The sequence below is a fragment of the Peromyscus eremicus genome, chromosome 3 (genome assembly GCF_949786415.1).
Source record: "Peromyscus eremicus chromosome 3, PerEre_H2_v1, whole genome shotgun sequence".
In the NCBI taxonomy this organism is placed as follows: Eukaryota; Metazoa; Chordata; class Mammalia; order Rodentia; family Cricetidae; genus Peromyscus; species Peromyscus eremicus.
Genome location: NC_081418.1, coordinates 150,652,884 through 150,673,225, shown reverse-complemented (window position 1 = coordinate 150,673,225; position 20,342 = coordinate 150,652,884). Strand labels below are relative to the sequence as shown.

At 42.6% G+C, this 20,342-nt stretch overlaps 1 protein-coding gene across 1 annotated transcript in view; it reads left to right on the top strand.

Moving 5' to 3' along the window:
- St8sia1 (ST8 alpha-N-acetyl-neuraminide alpha-2,8-sialyltransferase 1) overlaps positions 1-20,342 on the top strand; it is a 137,688-nt gene that overhangs the window by 39,998 nt on the left and 77,348 nt on the right. The window contains exon 2 of the mRNA XM_059258765.1: positions 17,574-17,718. Within this exon, the coding sequence (XP_059114748.1) occupies positions 17,574-17,718 (145 nt within the window). The remainder of the gene's footprint in view (positions 1-17,573; positions 17,719-20,342) is intronic.

Genomic DNA, 20,342 nt, shown 5'->3' with positions numbered 1-20,342 from the left:
CCATTTCTATTAATCTACATTTTGCTACATGGCTTTTTACCTCTCTTCCATCTTGCACCTCCTGTTTTCTCTCCGTGTCCTCTGGCATCTCTCCCCTACCTAGATTCGTCTCCTTTCTCTTTCTCTCTCCCACCTAATTTCTTCCTGCCTAGCTATTGGCCATTCAGCTCTTTATTAAACCAATCAGAAGCACCTTGGCAAAAACATATCTTCACAGTGTACAAAAAGGTTATTCCGCAACATTTCCCCCATTTTTGTCTGAATAAAACAGAAAGGGTTTTAACTTTAACATAATAAAACTATTTACAATAAGAACAATTATCATGTAAGAATTACATTTACAATATCCAGTCCATTCATATTGGGCAAATTTGGAGATCTATTATCTATTTTATCTTGCTGAGTCCAAAGTTTTATACCTAAACCATTTTTAAAAATCATAACTTATATTACCAACCCCAAACTATCTTTTTAGATCTCAAAACATTTTCTTAGATAAACAATTTAAGCTTTTATGTCTCTCAACCATATTCACTTTATACCTCTTTTGTGAGCTTCTTTTCTGAATTTGGTAACAAGGAAAACTTCAACTATAACTATCTCATCTTCAACTCCATAAGAGATCTGAGAAGGCTACAATATTATCTGAGTGAACAGGAAGTGTAGAGCAAACAACTTCCAAAACTATAGAAATGATAGAAACAATTGGTTGCCTGGGCAGTCACCCAAAATTCTTCTGTAATGTTGGGATATCCACCTTCAGCCTATAGGTCTAGAATATCTGACAGACTTTTCTGTGAAGCAGGGAATTTTGAAGGACTGTCCTACCTTGTCTTGGCAAAGTTTGGCAATTATCTTCTTTTGTAGCCTGCTTGTCCAATTTGGACAGCATACTCTCAGTAGTTGAGGCAAGGGGAGTTTCTTACCAAAATGACTAGTTTTTGCCATAAAGAAAGCAAACTCCATATGGAAGTTCTTCGATACCCATCATCATTTTTTGAAGAAAATTGGTGTTGCCAAGAGTAGATATATCTCACTGTTGTGAAAAGCCTCATGTTTTTAAAACATTTTAAATGCTATATTATGTAGGCCTTTGAAGTATTTGAAGATCACCTATCTATCTAAAATATATCTCTGTATGACCTTGAAAAGCTACCTAACATGATTATAAGTTTGATTGTTATACATGACTAACTACTATCCTGTCTTTCTTTATTATTTTAAATAGCTTTCAAGGACTAAAATGTTACATTACATTTTTAAATGAGCTGCATAGGTTCTGTTGTGGAATATTACTTTAACTACGTAAAACTGTGTTACATTTGTTTATGCTGCATTTATTTAACTATGTAAAGATGTGTTAATTTTTATGCTGCATTTGTTTAATTATGTAAAGATGGGTTGCTATTTCACCTTTCCTGCATAAGGTATCTGATTGGTCTAATAAAGAGCTGAATGGCCAATAGCTAGGCAGAGAAAGGATAGGCAGGCCTGGTGGGCAGAGAGTATAAATAGGAGGAGAGCCGGGCGGTGGTGGCGCACGCCTTTAATCCCAGCACTCGGGAGGCAGAGCCAGGCGGATCTCTGTGAATTCGAGGCCAGCCTGGTCTACAGAGTGAGTTCCAGGAAAGGCGCAAAGCTACACAGAGAAACCCTGTCTCGAAAAACCAAAAAATAAATAAATAAATAAATAAAATAAAATAAATAGGAGGAGAAACCTAGTCTCCAGAAGAGAAAAGGAGAAGAGAACAAGGAGAAAGAGGGGGACACACCCAGGGCCAGAAGCCAGGAAGCTGCCAGCCAGGGAGACATGGAGACAGCAGGAAAGTAAGATACACAGAAAGAAAGGTTAGAAAGCCCCAAGGCAAATGTAGATAAAGAGAAATGGATTAAAATAAGAGCTAATAAGGCCGAGCATTCACTACTAATAAGAAGTCTTCATGTCATGATTTGGAGCTGGTTGGTGGCCTAAAAGAAAACCTATTACAGGTACAAAGCCTTAAACAAGAGTAGAAACATATATACAGTATAGTATAAACAACCTTACATTTGTATCAATATGCCAAAATCCATACCAATGTAAAGTATTTGAGACTAGTGATTATTTAAAGGTAGACTCAATAGTCCACTCTTTCATCCCATTATTTCTATACTATATATCCCCCTTTTTCCCTTCAGAAAGAGATCCCTGAATCTAATCTCCTTTGTTTAGCTTTCTTCCTGACCATTACCAGTAATAATTTGTAACCAACTCCCCTAAACAATGACAAATATCCATAATCCACCAAATGACCAAAAACCACCCACCACACCTCTTGGGATCAGGGGTTCTTCACCGACCAAACCTGATCTTTGTCAACCTTGAAGGAATCCACAGCCTTTTGTTTTCCATGGAAACAGAAGCATAACTTCTTCCTCAAAGCAATACATTTTCTGACTTCCATTTTAAAATTAAGGCATTCCTAAAATATCTATGCTGTGGATAATTGATTGAGAAATAAAGTGCTGATTGGCCCGTAGCCAGGAAGGAAGTATGGGTGCGTCAAGGACAGAGGAGAATTCTGGGAAATGGAAGGCTGAGGCAGAGGAAGACGCTGCCAGCTACCATGACAAACATGATGTAAGATACCGGTAAGCCACGAGCCACATGGCAAGGTATAGATTTATAGAAATGGGTTAATTTGAGATATAAGAACTGGATAACAAAAAGCCTGCCATGGCCATACAGTTTGTAAGTAATATAAGTCTCTGTGTGTTTGATTGGGTCTGAGCTGCTGTGGGACTGGCAGGTGAGAGAGATTTATCCGGAGTATGGGCCAGGCAGGATTAGGAAAACTTCAGCTACATATCTAGGCTAGTTTGTTTCAGCAGTTCCTGTTACAGTCCCATGTCTCTCAGCAGCTGTTGTTCACTCATCAGCAATCAAAAAATTCAAAGTCAATAAGACACCACATGGGATCCAGACTCACTATGTATTTTCCATTTTTATGTGGCTTATCCTTTTATACTATTTTATTCTCTCTTTAAAGACTTTATTATTTATAAACTGGTTTTTTTGTCTATTCCCATTTTCTTTTCTTTTTAAGCCTACACACAATTTTTAAACACACTGTAAACTATTTAGAGTTTTTTTTCTTTTCTGTCTGGATCATACTTTACTGAGCCATTCTCTGACCATGTGAAACAAATCTTAAACTGCCATGTCAGCCACCATGTGGCTCAGTGTAGTGCATGGCACTGGTGTGTTGGTTGGTTGGCTCCAGCCAGTAGGCAGCAGCCAGTTGCCATGCCTCTGTATGCTGTTGAGCACCAGTGAACCCACCCAAGAGACTACAGGACTAGCAAGCTAAATCTGGTTCCTTGTCCAGAACTTTTCTTAGCCTTCTCAGGCCCCATGTTTGGATATTTGAGACCCCACACTGGATGCCATATGTAGCAAGTTTTTTCTCTGTACCGCTAGCTCCCAAATAATGAAATGACATGGAGACATCTTACTAATTATGAAAGCTCCGCCTATAGCTTAGGCTTGTTCCCTTAGTTCTTATAACTTAAATTCACCTGTTTATATCAATCTGTGCTCTATTGTATGCCATCACCTCTCCTCCATCTTGCACCTCCTGTTTTCTCTCCATGTCCTCTTGTGTCTCTCCCCTGCCTAGATTCATCTCCTGTTCTTCTCTTTCTGTGTGGAATTCCTGCCTAACCTTTTCCTATTGGCCATTCAGCTTTTTATTAAACCAATCGGAAGGTGCCTTGGAAAACCCACATCTTCACAATGTACAAAATGATTGTTCCACAGCACAGTAGATTATGTGTCTGTGTTGATACTAATTTCTTTTAGTCTTTAGACTTGGCGTAAACAACCTAAAGGAGGACTTACTTGGTTCATGTTTTCAGAGGTGTCAACCTGTGATCACTTGGCACCATGTACACTGAATGGACATTCTGGTGGTAGGATCATTCTTTACCCCATAGTAGGCAGGAAGCAGAGAGTAAAACAGGCCAGAGGCAACACATCCCCAAGGACTCCACTCCCATTCAATAACTTATCTCCTCCAACTAGGTGCTACCTTCTAAAGTTTCCAGAACTTTCTTAAATACCACCATTGGCCAGGGAACCAGGTTTTAACATATGAGTCCATGTGGGACATTTCACATTCAAATCATTACAAGGCCCTTAGTCAACAGAGGCTCCATCTTTTTAAGTTTATTTTTAGGTCTTGCAGTTATCATTACTGTTTGGCGTGCTCTGGACTAAGCCAAGGCTTCACACATGCAAAGCAGGAGCTCTGCCACTGAGCTGCACCCCAGCTCTGACTCCCATTTCTAAACTTGCTTTGAAATTGATTGAAGACGAAGATTTCATTCAATCAAGGGAAAATACAACTTCACGATGGCCCCAGCACTACCTTCCATAATTTCTGAGAATTATGCCGTTCAGAGAGTACAAAGAAACTTCTCTTCTTTCACTGGTGAGCACCAGACTCCACATGAGGCCAAGTCCTCTCACTGAATGTCAGCATTTTAGCTTCTGTATGCAATAGGGATGGATATGGTGGGGTTGGAGAGATGGCTCAGTAGTTGAGAGTCCTTGCTACTCTTGCAGAGGACCTGAGTTCAGATCCCAGCACCCTTGTTAGGTGGCTCACAACCACCTGTAACCCTGTATCGAGGGAATCTGACACCCTGTTCTGGCCTTCATGGTTACTGTTACTCATGTGTACACACACACACATACATACACATGATTAAAAAGAAAAATAATCTTTAAAAGATAGAGCTGTGTCTGGGAATGTTTATGTACAGAAAACAATTTTGAACTAGGTTGTGTGAGGCTGGCAGGGTGTAAGGACAGTGTCCTAGCAATCAGGGACAATGGGATGAATACTTACTGAGATCATGTTATGTTCTGAGCATTCTCTACCTAGGGTCTCAATCCCAGAGCCACCCTCACCTCTGTGACATTACCCAAGTCAACATTAAATAGTTGAAAAGGAATTCCAGGAACTTATCTCAGGGTAGTTTATAATAAAGTCTATCGACTGAGGCATCTGGAAGAAATGCCTTTGATGTATACTTTGGCCAAAAGCTAAATATTAAAATCATTAATTGACAAAAGTTAGATATTACCAGCCAAGAAAGAACTTTAGGAAGGTGGGATCATGTTTGAAACTTTATCAAATGCTTTAAAAGTCAAATTTGAAAGTTTGACATTTATGGTGTAAGAAAAATAATTTATCAGCCAGTGGCTTGCTCCTGTGACCCTGACTGTATGCCCATGCTCTCAAGGGCAGCCTGTTCTCACTGTACTACAGCTCAGTGGATAGTGAAAGGAACTCATTCGCTGAATTTGGAGTTCGACACATCTCAAGATCTCAAAATCTTGCATTGTCTACTGCTGACAATGTCAGTGGTATAGCAATTGCCAGTCTATAGTAATAATTTCTGTCTGCTTTGGTGTTTAGTTTCTGTAGGTGAAAATGGTAAGGAATGGACTTCTTAAGTTTGTATTTTGATTGGTGAGAACAAAATTTCCATAGAGATCCTCCAACATTATCTGTCTGTCTATCAGTCTGTCTATCTATCTATCTATCTATCTATCTATCTATCTATCTATCTATCATCTATCTATCTATCTATCTATCATCTATCTATCTATCTATCTATCTATCTATCTATCTATCTATCATCTATCTATCTATCATCTATCTATCTATCTATCTATCTATCTATCTATCTATCTATCATCTATCTATCTATCTATCTATCTATCTATCTATCTATCTATCAGTCTATCTATCTATCTATCTATCTATCTATCTATCAGTCTATCTATCTATCTATCTATCTATCTATCTATCTATCTATCATCTATCTATCTATCTATCTATCTATCTATCTATCTATCTATCAGTCTATCTATCTATCTATCTATCTATCTATCAGTCTATCTATCTATCTATCTATCTATCTATCATCTATCTATCTATCTATCTATCTATCTATCTATCTATCAGTCTATCTATCTATCTATCTGTCTATCTATCTATCTATCTATCTATCTATCTATCTATCTATCACTTGTTATCCACTCACCCAATCAATATTTAACTGCTCTCTCAATGGCTGAGCCAGCTTTCCAGGAGCAGGGTATCCAGGTATGAATAAAAGAAGTCTCTTTCTTCTTGGAGTTTTGTGCTTTGGATCCTGGGGACTATTGTGGCTGGAATATGCAATGTTCCCTGTAGGTTCATATGTTTGAACACTTGGTCTTTCAACGGGTCACATATCTGGAAGGTTGTGGAAACTCCAGGAGGTGATTTGCTGGGGGAAGTACTTCACTGGGATGGACCTTGAGAGTTTATAGCCCCGCCCCACTTCCTGTCTGCCATTTTCCCATGGTGGAAATGAGAGATGTGTCACAGTCCCTTTTGCCATGTCTCCCCAGCTGTGATGGACTGTGTATCTTAAACTGTAAGCCCAAACAAACCCTCCCTCCCTTCAGTTGACTCTCATGATGTATTGATCCTAGCAACGAGAAAAGTTACTGATAGAGGGAGATAGATAGTGATTGAGCTATATATTAAGCCAATGGCCCCAGGTAGAGCTAAGTACTGTGGAATAAAGCAGGAAATAGAGAGGATAATAATAAAGAGAATCTGAGGGATTTTCTATCATGTCTGAATCAGAAGCAATTTCTTACAGATACCATTCTTAGAAATCTTATTTTTCATAGACTTTTGGGGACAAATTTGACATCTAACCCTTAACTTGAAATGACAGAGTATGAAGAGTTCCCACCTAGAGCATTTCCCCCACTTTATCAACTATCTTCAAAAATAAAATAAATAACTAAAGATAGATATTGTTATTTTCTAAAAATTTTTAAAGTTATTTTTATTTTATTTATATGAGTGGTTTTCCTGCATGTATGTCTGTGAACCACATGCATGCCATGTGCCAACAGAGGTCAGAAGAGGGCATTGGATTCCCTGGGGCTGGAGTTACAGATGTCATATGGGTGCTGAGAATTGAACCCAGGTCCTCTGGAAGAGCAACAAGTGCTCTTAACCACTGAGATCTCTCTCCAGCCCCTAGAAATAGTTCTTGGTGGTTATTTTGTTTCAATGTCTTGAATCCCAGTACATCAGTAACATACCATCTCAACTCTTTTGTCTTATCATATATTGCTATTTTTAAAAATGTAGTTATTTGTTGATAAATAGATGATGTATATTTTTCTTCATATTATCTTCCATACATGGGTTTTCATATTTCATTTTACTGTCGTTATGTACTTTCATTGTCAATACTTTTTCATATATTTTGTATGCAAAGTTGGTAGCTTTCATTGTGCATTTATGACTGTAGCATTTTCTTCTTGCAGTATTAGCTGTGTACTCTGTGTCTCCGGGCTGATAGGAGTTGGGAAGTACAAAAGCATATGGGGTACATAAGGAGATTTTCATTCTCTTCCTCCTTGACTTGCTTGTCAGGAATTTTAATCACCATTCAGTTCTTAGTGGTACACAGGCATGATGCTCTCTGCCTGGGCTGCCACATGGATGCCTGTTTAGATAAGATAGCGATGGGGTGTGATCACATAGTTTTTTGGCACACGCATGTTTAGGAATGCCAGGAATGGCACAGATATAAATGTGTATTTACTTGGTTATTCAGCTTTTTAAAAGCTGAGTCTAAAGCTGAGTGTAACAGTAGATTTTGGTCAAACACTGAGAACAAGATAGACTTCTCAGGCACTCCTACTGTTTCAGCCCCACCATTCCTTGAAAAGAGTATAGAAGCGTTAGTCCCGGGGATGGCTTGCTAGACCTCTTCAGGCCCAGGGACCAGGGTGCTCAGTCTGGGTTTGACAGAGTCTCAGGAAGGCCTGTCTGATGCTGGGCACTCATAAGTGACTGGTCCTTTTTTACCCTTATTTGTTTACTGATTTTATTTTCAAAATCTCCGACTCCCCCCCACTCCCATAACCCCCAATTTACAGACATAGATAGATAATATCTGCCTATTGACCATCCTTCTTAAACTCTACCCACAGGCAACTTTTTTTTAACCTGAGAAACTTACATATCAGTATATAAGGAGGTACACAAATTAAACATTTACTAAAAACACCCAATAAATATGTATAATTACTAATAACATCATAAAGAAACTGGTTTCGAAACAATTCTTTGGTAAGTGTATGATTTGCCGCTCATTACAGTTAAAGCAAATTTACACACTGATGAGATGACTGTACTTACTTGCCCAGTCCAACAGTGATGGTGGAGAGATAAGGAGTCTTCACTACAACCATGTTGCGGCTATGAGATCAGATAAGTTTAATGTACTGTAAGATCACTACGTTCATAGCATGCAGTTGTCTGTGCGAGGCATTTCAGACTGTGTCCAGTGTCATTTGGCAAGTGCCGTGCAGAAATGAGCACGCTGTGTGCTCAGAACCTAGGCTGCAGTGAAATCGCACATTTCATTACCTCTCGTGTTGCTTCGGTAAAATCTCAAGGGAGAAAGGTCTTATTTTGGCTTATACTTTGATGGCACAGCATCCATCCCAGAGGGGAGGTCCTGGTGGCAGGAGCTGAAGAACTGGTCATGTTACCTCCAGTCAGAGAGCAGAGAACGAGGGCTGCTGCTCAGCTCCCTCTCTCCTTTTCATGCCTGGGAGGCCCATGACCAGAGAACAGTGCTGCTCGCTCTGAGGGAGGGTCTTACCACCTTAACCCCATCAGGATCTCCCTCACAAGCATTTGTAGGGGCTAACCTCATCTAGATAATCCCTCAGAGGCCTGTCTCTTAGGTAATTGTAGGTCATGTCAAGTTGACAATCACTATTAGTCACCAGGTTACCTATAACACAAGTGACAACTGCCGGAAATATTTTGGATGCACTGGGTATTTGATCTTGAATTCACCTGCCGCTTGTTCTGCACACCTTTTACTGTTGTTAACCCTTTTGCCGCCCCATATTCAGTTACAGGAACCCATAGGTGAGGGAGTCATGACCACAGTTGAAGAGCTTTGTCATAGATGAGGTCTCATGGCTGAAGTGACCCCTGCCCCAGCTCCCATTAGGAGGGAAGCCTGAGACCTAAGTGGCCTATGGATCAGCACCTCCTGGGCTTTGTGTGTTTGCACTCTTATGGCCTCACTGCAGTGTTGTAGCTTGAATTTTCCTGCCTGGCCCACAGTCAGGACAAATCTCTCTCACCCGCCAGTCCCACAGCCTCTCAGACCTGACCAAGTAAACACAGAGACTTATATTGGTTACAAACTGTATGTCCGTGGCAGGCTTCTTGCTAACTGTTCTTACAGCTTAAATTAATCCATTTCCATTAATCTATACCTTGCCACATGGCTCGTGGCTTACCGGCATCTTCACATGCTGTTTCTCATCGTGGCGGCTGGCAGTGTCTCTCTGACTCAGCCTTCCACTTCCCAGCTTTATTCTCCTCCTTGTCCCGCATATACTTCCTGCCTAGCCAATGGCCAATCAGTGTTTTATTTATTGACTAATTAGCAACACATTTGCCATACAGAACATCCCACAGCACAGTGTCTCAGATGGGACCATTTCAGAGGCTGGGATTCTCCTAATAAAAGCAAGCTGCAACCTGAAACGTGTATTAACTGTTTTTTTTTTTTAAATTGTTGTCTTTCTATGTGTGTTTGTGTGTGCATACAGAGGATATAAGACAACCTCAGGTGTCTTTCTTCCAACCACCCGCCTTGTTTTTAGACGTAAGACCTCTCATGGGCCTGGAACTCACTAAATAGGCCAGACTAGCTAGCCAGTGGCCCCAGGATCCACCTTTCTCTCTCTTCCTAGCACTGGACTACAGGTGTGTACCACCATGCCTGGGCTTTTCTGAAACTTATGTGGATTGTGTCCAGGTCCTTGGGTGAGTAAGTAGGCACTTCAGTGGATGAGCCACATCTGCCCCAGCCCTCCTTGTGATTTTTACTGTTTTCCTACAAAGAAAAGTAGGTAGCATTCATCATCAGTAGGAAGCATGAGGAAAGAGAAGGGAGACGAATTTGCCAAAAACTCTAATAGCTGATTGGTCTGTGTTTCCCCTCCAATGTTGCTGAAGGTTGGACAGAGAAGGAATACATGATTCAGCTCAACAGTTCTTAGAGACCAGTTTCAGGCCCAGTATCGTGTATTCTGGCAAATGTAATCCAACTGCATCCTCTTGGCTCGTGAATCTGCTGCAGCGTTCCTGCCTCAGATGTCTGGGCTCTTCCTTCATTCTGCCTGTTGTTCCAGGCCAGAGCGCAGGGCAGGAAACACTCCCCAGCACCCTGGATGGAACTCAGTGCTTATGCTTTCTAAGAAACCACAGATGTCCCTTGAGCCTCTGGCTACATCTCCCTACAGACACAAGTAGGAACTCACATGTTGGTTGGCCTTTTCCATTTTAAAAATAAACTTATTTTGTGCTTGAGGTTTGTGGGATATATACAGAGGATAAAATGCTCACTGTAGGGAAGCAGATTAATAGTTTTTCATCTGACAATTACTTTTATTTGCGGTAAGAGCAGCTAAAATGTGCCTAACAAAAATCCCTCGGATCTTTCATTTTGTTATTCCTAGTCCTCTAGACTGCTTAGTTGGCTAATCTTGAACATCTCATGCCTCATTTTGTGGATTGTTTCCTTTGCTGTTTTCTGACCCTTGAGCTGCACATCCCCTCTTCTCCATTTCAGTCCCACGCCCCACTCTCGGGATACCACTGTTTCATTTCATCTTGGTGCTTTTGGTTTTAGGTTTTTTTTTTTTTAAGTCCACATACAAATGACATAATGACATCATACACCACTTGTGTCCCTCCCTGTGCCTGGTTTATTTCACTTAACCTAATATCCTCCAGGTCCATGCAAGTAACAAATGGCAAGGTCCCCTTGTTAAAGTAGAATCACATTCCACTTTCTTTGTTCATCCATCTGTTGATGGCATCTAGATCATTGCCATACATTAGCTGTTGTGAGTCCTGCTGCAGTGAACACAGACTGTCTTTATGAGGTGCAGTTTTGTCTCTTTTGGGGGCATACCCAGGAAGAGGACACTTGGGTCATGTGAGAGTTTCATTTTTGGCTTCTTTATGAATCTCCATTCTCTCTTCCAAAATGTCTGTACCAACCTAAATTTATATCAGAAGTGCACTAAGGTCCTTTTCTCCATGCCATCTCTGATGTTCCTTGTCATTTGTTCTTTGGAGATGGCCATCCTTACAAGAGTTATTATGACTCTTCGTGATTTACCATGTATTTCCCTAATAACAAAGGAAGCTAAGTACCATGTCACTCTTTCCTGTTGTTTTGAATTTTGAAAAAATTAATTATGTATGAGAGAGAAATTGAGAACCAGAGAGTGAGACAGAGAGAGTGAGTGAGAGAAAGAGAGAACCATAGTGAGGCTGTGGGTCAGACCAGAGAACAACTTGGTTAGTTTTCTCCTTCAACCTTGTTTTTGAGGCAAAGTCTCTTGTTTCTGTGGCTGCCCAGCATACTTCAGGATAGCGGGCTAACAAGCTTCCATTTCATTCTGTCTCCGCATCCCATTTCACAGTTGGAGGGTCAAGACTACAGATATGTGCTATCACATCCAGCTTCAACAAAACAAACAAACAAACAAAACCTCAGTTCCAGGTATCAAGCTCACATCCTAAAGCTTGCCAGAAGCGCCTGACCCTGGAGCTCTCCTGGCCTTTTTTTCCATCTTTGCCTCTTTTGGGGACAAGTGTCTGCTTGGGTCCTGTCTGTCAGATGATTGGTTTCCCTACTATTGAGCCAGGAGAACTCCTTATAAAAGTTGCATATTAATTTACCAGACATGTGCTTGGCTCGTTCTCTCTCTCTCTCTCTCTCTCTCTCTCTCTCTCTCTCTCTCTCTCTCTCTGTAAGTTGTTTCTCCATTTTCTTCTTGGTTTCTTTTAGTGTGCAGAGCTTTGAATCTTGACATGGTTCTGTTAGTTTCTGTTTGTAGCCTTAAGCTTGCTTGCCCTCTTCTTAGGTTTTCTGAAGGCAGGTCTGACTTTATTATTTTTTAATCTACTTTTACATCTCAAGGCCTAGCACAATGTTATCTAAGAATTAAAAAGCCTTATTACTACCTCTATTATGATTATTACTGCTGATACCTCTAATGCTAGTGCTTTGCATTTTATTTTTATGTAGCCCAGGCTGGCCTTAAAATTTCTATTCTCCTGCCTCAGTCACCCAAGTACTGGGTTTACAGATTCTACCTGGTTCTTGTGCTGCATTGAACACTGTGGCTGTGATCCCTGTGGCTGGTTTAGGCCCCTCAGGCAGGAAGGACGTTTTCTCACTGTGCTCCCTTAGCTCTTCCATAGCTCAGCATGACGGGGGATGAGGGAGAGTTGTGGAGAGAAAAAGACGAGGGAAAGGCATGTAGGAAACCCTGTACTGCAGAGAGCAATAGTACCATTATGAATCTGCTAGAAATGTAGGATTTCTGGAAATATTTCTCCATAAGGAATACCTATTTTCTGTCTAGTTCTGCTTTCTCCCAGTGAAGGAATAATTGCCCCGAGCCCAGTGATGATGGAGGGAGAGAGGTGAACTTACTCCGTGTCCCCCAGCACACATGCTATTAATACCAGAGAAATCATTCATCAGCCTGACAAACCTGTGTAACTATTGGCTTAGACACTGGGTTCATTGTCTGTGCACTCAGAAAAATGTGAATGCCTGGATCTTTTCCCTATGTTCTTTTTTTTTCCTTTTTACAATTCAGAGAGGAAACAAATATGAACGTGATTTGTAAGCTGTCACATCCCAGGCAGAAGAAGGTGTTGTCATTTGACTCTGACAAGTTTTTCTTTCATGTTTCTCATGGCACTTTGTACTGAATCATGATTTAGTAGAGTTTAGAGGTAAGAGCCTCAGTCTGGATGGAAAGACCTGATGAGAGGTGGAAAGACTTGTGGGTAAAGCCATGACCCCCCACCACTGTGCCGATTATGTGACCTAAGACAAACTGTAGGAAAAGTATCTTAAAAGCTGCCCAGCTCCAAGGTACGGTGGGAACTGGATGGACGTACTGTCCTGAAGTCATGTGCTGCATGGCAGGCATTGGGCCCGTTGGTGCAAAAGATTCCTTGGATGGAGAAAAGGGAAATGGGTCAGTACGGTTCTGAGCACTTGGTAAACAGGCAGGAAACAGCCCAGACTTAGACTCATAGATCTGCATGTGTGTCCTTCCTGTGGCCTAGGCAAGTCTTGAAACCACGTGTGGCCCATTTTTTTGTAGATATAAATTGAGCATAATGATAATAACAATAATTTCTTTCATGGTCTCTCAGGGCTGTTCTAAGGACCAAGGAGAGTGAGCTGTCACAAGACCTGGAAGCCCAAACATTAATGCACTCTCCCCAGCATTTAGATTCATGCCTGTGGGACTCGTCACTATTTTAAGAGCTTGTCTTAAACTACATAGCTCATGTGGATAAAATATAGTGCCTAGGGTGCTCTTTTGACAAAATATAGGGACAACTCATGATGAAACATAACCACTCTCTCTCTGTTCATGCCATCATCGGGTAGAGAAGCACTAATAAGATTTAAATGGTGAGCTGAGTGTGGTGGTGAACATCCCTAATCCCAGCATTCAGTAGTTGGGAGGATGATGAGTTTGAGACCAGCCTGGTTTGCATAACAAGACCCTGTCTCGATTTTGATGATGGTGATAATAATAGTGATGATGATGAAGACAGACGAGAAAGGAAAGAGAAGGACAGTCTATGATAAATAGATGTTGGTATAGCAGCAAAATATGACATTCAAATCTTTGACAGGAGAGAGTTTGTCCTTAGCCCTCTCCTTTGTCCTCTTCTCATTGAAGCCAGTGTGAAGGGGAAGCCAGCCAAGATCCAGGGAGGGAATGCCCAGCACAGTGTAATGAGCTCAGTAGCCCATGGGCTGAACAGGTTGCCAGGCTGTGAGCATCATGTCATCAGTGAGGGTGGGCAATGTAACAATAATGGCAATACCTGATGTCTTAGTTCACATTCTACTAGGCTAGCATAATGCTACACAACAGGGAATTTATCAAGGAAATTCTCTTCTGGAAGACAAATTAATGTCAGTCCCTTAGGCTGGAAGTCCAGTGCCAAGGGCATCCTCTAATATGGGCTTTCCTTCTGTGCCATAACATGGTAGAGGGCATCGTGTGGGGCAGCACTCCAGAGCAGAGAGAGCAGTAGCAGAAAAACCAAGTGGTCTGAACTCCCTCCATGACAGTGGCCTTGGTCATCCCAAGCATGGACTCCATGACCTAAGCTTGTTCTGGAGGCTGCTGCTCCCGGTCTTCAGTGCCAACCACTCTAACTTGGGCTCTTTTGCTCAATACAGGGGAGAAGTCAGGGGGCGCCTAGGAATATGATTCTAATAAGGCTTAGTCTTAGGGATAAGGGAGACAGCACAAGAAATGGGATCCTGTCATGTGACAAAACCTTTCCCAAGGAGACACAACTCACCCCAGATAGGAAGCCCATAATAGACCAATGTACAGATATCACCAAAGTCCAACTTAGTGGATCATGAGCTTTATTAGGGTTACTTACAGGAATATGGGTGAGGGGTCACTTACAAGAGCGGAAATGACTCACAGACAGCTGCATCACCAAAGCCCACCCCAGCATGGGTGACAGCTCTCAAAAGCTGGGAACCTGGAACACACTTCCTGTGTGAAGCTCACTGAGGAGGAGAATGTCCTTTTCAAGTGACTCAGTTGATCTAAATCTCTTTCAGGCAGTTAGGGTGGATTCTGCTTCTTCCAGGCAGCTGGGCTTATCTCAGAGTGACTTTCAACAGCTTTATTGCTTACTGTAGAAGTCGGGGGCCTAGTGAATCTGGTTGGTTTCAGGGACTTCCTGGAGCTATTTGAGTTGTTCATCTTCCTGTTGGAGGAGCATCCCTGCAGGATGGAATGTTTCAGTTTCAGAAGAAATTGTTACACAACAGGTTCCTGTCATGCCCTCCTAGTAAGGGAAGGTTAAAGTTCGGATACGTTGACCTTTGATCTGAAGTTGGAACAGGTGTACAGGTGCTCATTCTGCATGACCTATGGAGGTGTTCATCACCAACACTGGGTTGGAGGCAGGCATTGGAAGCTGGGAAGGAAATAGAGTTATCCTATGACTCATGACCTACAAAACCACATTTGTTGACCATGAAAAACACAGTAGAGGAATTCAGCTCTTCTCAGAGCTCCAATCTGGTTACATTGGCAATTACGCTTTGACATAAATCTTGGAGACAACATTCAAATGGTCATTGGGGTTTTGTTCTGCTTCATCTGAACGTTTTCAGCACATTCTTAAAAAGCTCTAAGTGTGGCACCCTACCCCCACTCCCAGTCATGGAGTTAGCAAGTGATCCAGTCTGGATACAGTGCCACAGTGTATTGATTTTTCTCATTGCTATGTTAAAGTATCTGACAGAAGCAGCTTAAAGGAAGGAGGGCTTATTTTGGCTCATGGACAATTCAGGAAGCCCACAGATAACTGGTAAAGGAATTATTTATTAAGGAATTATATTGGGGAGAACAACTCACTAACACGGGGGAAGGTAAATCCCGCAGAAAGGCTGAAAGCCGGTCCCACAATGCTTTCCACCGCCTGAGTCAGTCTCCACCATCCAAGAACTCAAAAGAGGAGAGAGAGGGGTGAAGAGAGAGGGAGAGACAGGGAGAGAGAGAGGGGGACTGAGAGGAAGAGAGAGGTAAAGAGAGGGAGAGAGGAGAGGGAGAGGGAGAGAAAGGGAGAAAGGGAGAGGGGAGAGAGGGAACGAGGGAGAGGGAGGGGGCAAGGGGCATTGCGTACTCATACATGCTCTTCAGGTCTTAAGCTAGCTAAGAGGCCGTGCCCTAGGGGCTGGTACCCCAAGGTCATAGGTGGAACGAATATCCACTGCATATGGGTCCTAGTGAGGAGGGCATGTGATGGGAACAAGGCAGCTGACCACATTGCTTCAGAGGTCAGGAAGGAGAGGGTCTGTTCCCCCAGCAGTTGTTGACTCCTTTTTAATACTGCTGGGTAGGGGCTCTCCAAAATATTCCAAGTGTCTGTTTTCCCAGACATGTGACCCTTTGTTTACCCCCTGAGCCTTCCCCTTCCTCTCTTCAACGTGGAAGAAACTGCCATATAGCAAGGAGTCATGGTAGATCTGAACAGTTCACCTCACGGAAGCCAGGAAGTAGAGAGAACTAGTTCATTCCAGGCAGACTTCTTGTTTATGGAATAGGATCACCCCAATTTTAGTTAATCTTCTCTGGCAACTCATGGTTACACCCAGAAGTGTGCTTCAGTAATCTCTTAGGAGCTGCTCTGTGCAGTCGTGTTGACAATCGAGATGTGCCATTGCGTCTGCAATTTGTCTTACTCATTAAAGCTAAGTGGTTGATTAGCTGACCCAGAAAGTAGTAACATGGCCAGTACTTGAGGCGCCAACAAGGGAGTCATCTACAAGGCAGTGCACGGGGCCCAGGCAATCCTACGAAAGACCAGTGTCTCAAACACAGAGAGGAAAAAGGGAGGTCGAGGCAGAGGTCACAGTGTTCAACCAAGTCAGTCCCTGACAGCCTGAAGGAAGATTGCCTCACCGGCTTCTGAGACCACACCATTCATTTCATGCCTGCTTCTATCCAGAGGGACTGCTGTGGAGCTCTCTCTAATGCTGTTCTCAGTTTGGGGGTGTGCACCTGTAGCTAGAGAGTTTTCTCTCCGGGTCCTGCCAAGCCCCGGCAGTCCGACAGCCCGCTTATAAAATGAACACAGAGATGCTTATATTATTTAAACTGTTTGGCCTAATGGCTCAGGCTTCTTGTTATCTAGTTCTTATATCTCAAATCAACCCATTTATATTAATCTATACTTTGCCACATGGCTCGTGGCTTACCGGTACCTTACATCTTTCTTGTCATGGTGGTGGCTGGCAGTGTCTCCTCTCTCTGCCTTCCTGTTCTCTCAATTCTCCTCTCTGTTAGTCCTGCCTATACTTCCTGCCTGGCTACTGGCCAATCAGTGTTTTATTTATTAGCCAATCCGAGCAACACATTTGACATACAGAACATCCCACAGTATGCACCCTCTTTGGGCTACTCTGTTTCACACTCTAGCATCCCTCCACACTGTTCTTAACTACCTGATAGTTGCAAACAAGCCACAGGTGTGTGTTTCTGCTGCCACTGAATGCTGGGTCACCCTTCAGAGCCAGCTCTTCAAGTCTTTACAGGATCTGGATGGCTAGACCAATCAATGCGTCTCCAAGGATCATGCATCTTTTTGCCTTTAGACATATTTCAGCTACACCTGGGATCTGGCATATTTTTCTGAAACATTTTTAAAGTAAAATATTACAGTCCTGCAGTTCAGTGACTGGAAGTGTGAGTTAATCATAGTGTGATCACTGTGGAGACACTGTGGAGGGAGTTGGCGCCGGCGTAAGGCTGCACATTCCTGTGGGGATGGCAAATGAGTGAGTCGGCTGCTCACTTAACCTGCTGTTCTTTTCTCTTTCTCTCCTAGGAAACAAATGGAAGACTGCTGCGATCCTGCCCATCTCTTTGCTATGACTAAGATGAATTCTCCCATGGGCAAGAGCCTGTGGTATGATGGGGAGTTTTTATACTCATTCACCATTGACAATTCCACGTATTCCCTCTTCCCCCAGGTGAGTGGAGTCCCTTTCATTGTGCTGTAGCTCCTTACATTTCTCATGCTAGGAAGTGTTGGCATGAGTCTGCTGACCCACTGGCCTTCCTCTCTTCATCTTTTCTGTTCTTATTTTAATCTTACAATTTTTTTCTCATGTCTTTCCATGTTTTCTGCTTTGATGCAAGGGTGGAAAAAAGATATGTCTTTAAAAGAAAGGACTTCATAGAGCTACAGTTTAGATTTCAGTCATATGAAAGTGAGGCAAACAGTGGTCAGGGAATGGTGGGATCCTAGCATTCTGAGGTCAGCTGTGGAAGGATCATGAGGATTTGAGATAAGGATGTTTTCTTAGGACTGGTGCTGCTACTGGGGAGTGGGGACCTTATGTCTACTCAGAACTCTTGAATGCTAACCCTGTGGCTAGATTCTTGCTATGAGGTGGAGGAGTGGTGGGCACTGAGAGAAAAAATTCAGTCTGACCGTTTCTGAAGTGATCTAAAGCAATCATTGCTCACTTAATGTTTTCCTGAACATTGCAGTGAAATGATTTTTACTGGCTAGTTTGAAAAAGGCATTTTTTAAAAATTTTATTTTAGAGAACTCTTAGTGGTGGGGGAGGTCTTTGGTGAAACAGCCATTAGGGAGAAGTTGAGAAATGAATTTTGGTCTTCCCAAGTCTTCTTGATGACCGTAGTTTGGCCAGATGATTGCTTGTAAAGAGGATTCACGATTGGTGTTTGACAGTAGGACTCTGAGTCCTTCTGAGTAGCTCTGTGATGAATAAATAACAAAGACCTTCTTAAAGGAGAGGGTCCTGTCACTTTGTCACATCAAATCCAGAGCCACAGCTTCTACAGAGCAAGCCTGTACTGCTGGGTATAGACTGCTTACCACAGAGACACCTGCATATCCATGTTTATTGCTGCATTGTCCATAGTAACCATCACATAGAGTCAGCCTCGATGTCCACCAGCAGAGGAACAGATAAAGAGGTTGTGGTACACATACACAAAGAAAAATTATGCAGTTCGAAAGAAAACTGAAATCATGACATTTGTTAGGAAATGAACAGAACTGGAGATCATTGTTAAGTGAAATAAAACAAACCCAGAAAGTGGATGTTACATGTTTTCTCTCATGCAGAATTGAAACATGCATGTGTGTCTGTGTGTATGTACGTGTGTGTGTGTGTGTGTTGTGTGGTGTGTACATATGTGTGTATGTGTGCGTACATGTGTACATATGTGTAGGACATGAAAGTAGAAATGAGAGGGAGGAAGGACTGAAGGACGGGGGTATGGGGAACAGAAGAGGATGATGGGATGTATGTGACATGGACACAGAGGGAAGAAATATTTCAGAGATGGAGAGGGACAGAGAGAGAGAAGGAGGGGCAGGTTGGGTACAAATCAGAGCAAAGTATAATGATGTACACGTATGAAAATGTCACAATGAAACCTATTTCTTTGTTATGCTAACCAGAACTTAATAAATCGACAACAAAAAAGAAACATCCTGTATTTATCAGGTCACCTTAGGTGTGTTAGTATAACTGAATGGTTTTGCTGTTTAAATTAGGAAAAAACCAATGACTAGTGGGCTGGAGAGAGGGGGAACACTTGCTGCTCTTGGAGAGGACCTGGCACATGGTGACTCACAACATCCCTAACTCCAGTTCCAACGGATCTGACTCCTCTTCTGACCTCCGGGGGCACCAGGCATGCATGTAGCACACATACACACAATGCTGGCAAACACTCATACATAAAATAAAATAATAGAAACTAGGAAATAACAGGCTGGTGGATGGCTCAGTGGTAAAGAGCATTTGAGCTACAAGCGCGGGGACCTGAGTTCAAATTGCCAGCGTCTGTGTAAAAGCTGGGCATGTCTGCTTGTGCCTGTCCTCCTGCATGGGGGGAGGGTAGAGAGAGGTGGAGCCCAGGAGCTCACTGGCCAGCCAGCCTAGCCAAATCAGTGAGCTTCTAGTTCAGTGAGAGGCCCTGCCTCAAGACAAGCAGGCAGAAAGTGATAGAAGACACACAAGGTCCTCTGCCCTCCACGTGTGTGCTTATAGGAGTGCACACACATGCACACACTCATATGCATGCACCAATACATGTACAGCATACTACACACACATGCACACTTGCACACTCATACACACACACACACTAGTAAATCAGGCTTTAATTCTGTGCCAATACTCATGGGTTTTTGCTCTTCATTGGTTTTGGCTCTGGAGTCTTCCTAATATCAAAGGAAAGTGTAGATTGGAATTTTGTCTCTCTCTCTTACCAACTAAATGCCTTAGATACTCACCTATCTCTTGTGAGACTCAGTTTTCTTCCCTGTATGATGGAGAGAGAAGTATGGGTCCTGTCTATGCAGAATGGCAGTGTAGACCCATTTAACTCAAGCATGCTGGTGTGCACTGCGACCTCTGATTGCCAGTGCTGATAGCGCTCTGACTTATGTGACTAGGAGTGTCAGTCAGGGCAGAGATGTGCAGAAGTTGCCCTGAGTACTTTAGGTGAAAAGACACCTTGTCAGGGGATCGGGTGCTTGTAACATGAGAAGAAGGGCAAAGCATCGGCCAAGGTGCTACTCCTGGAGCTGAGTTCCAGAACTTGATAGAAG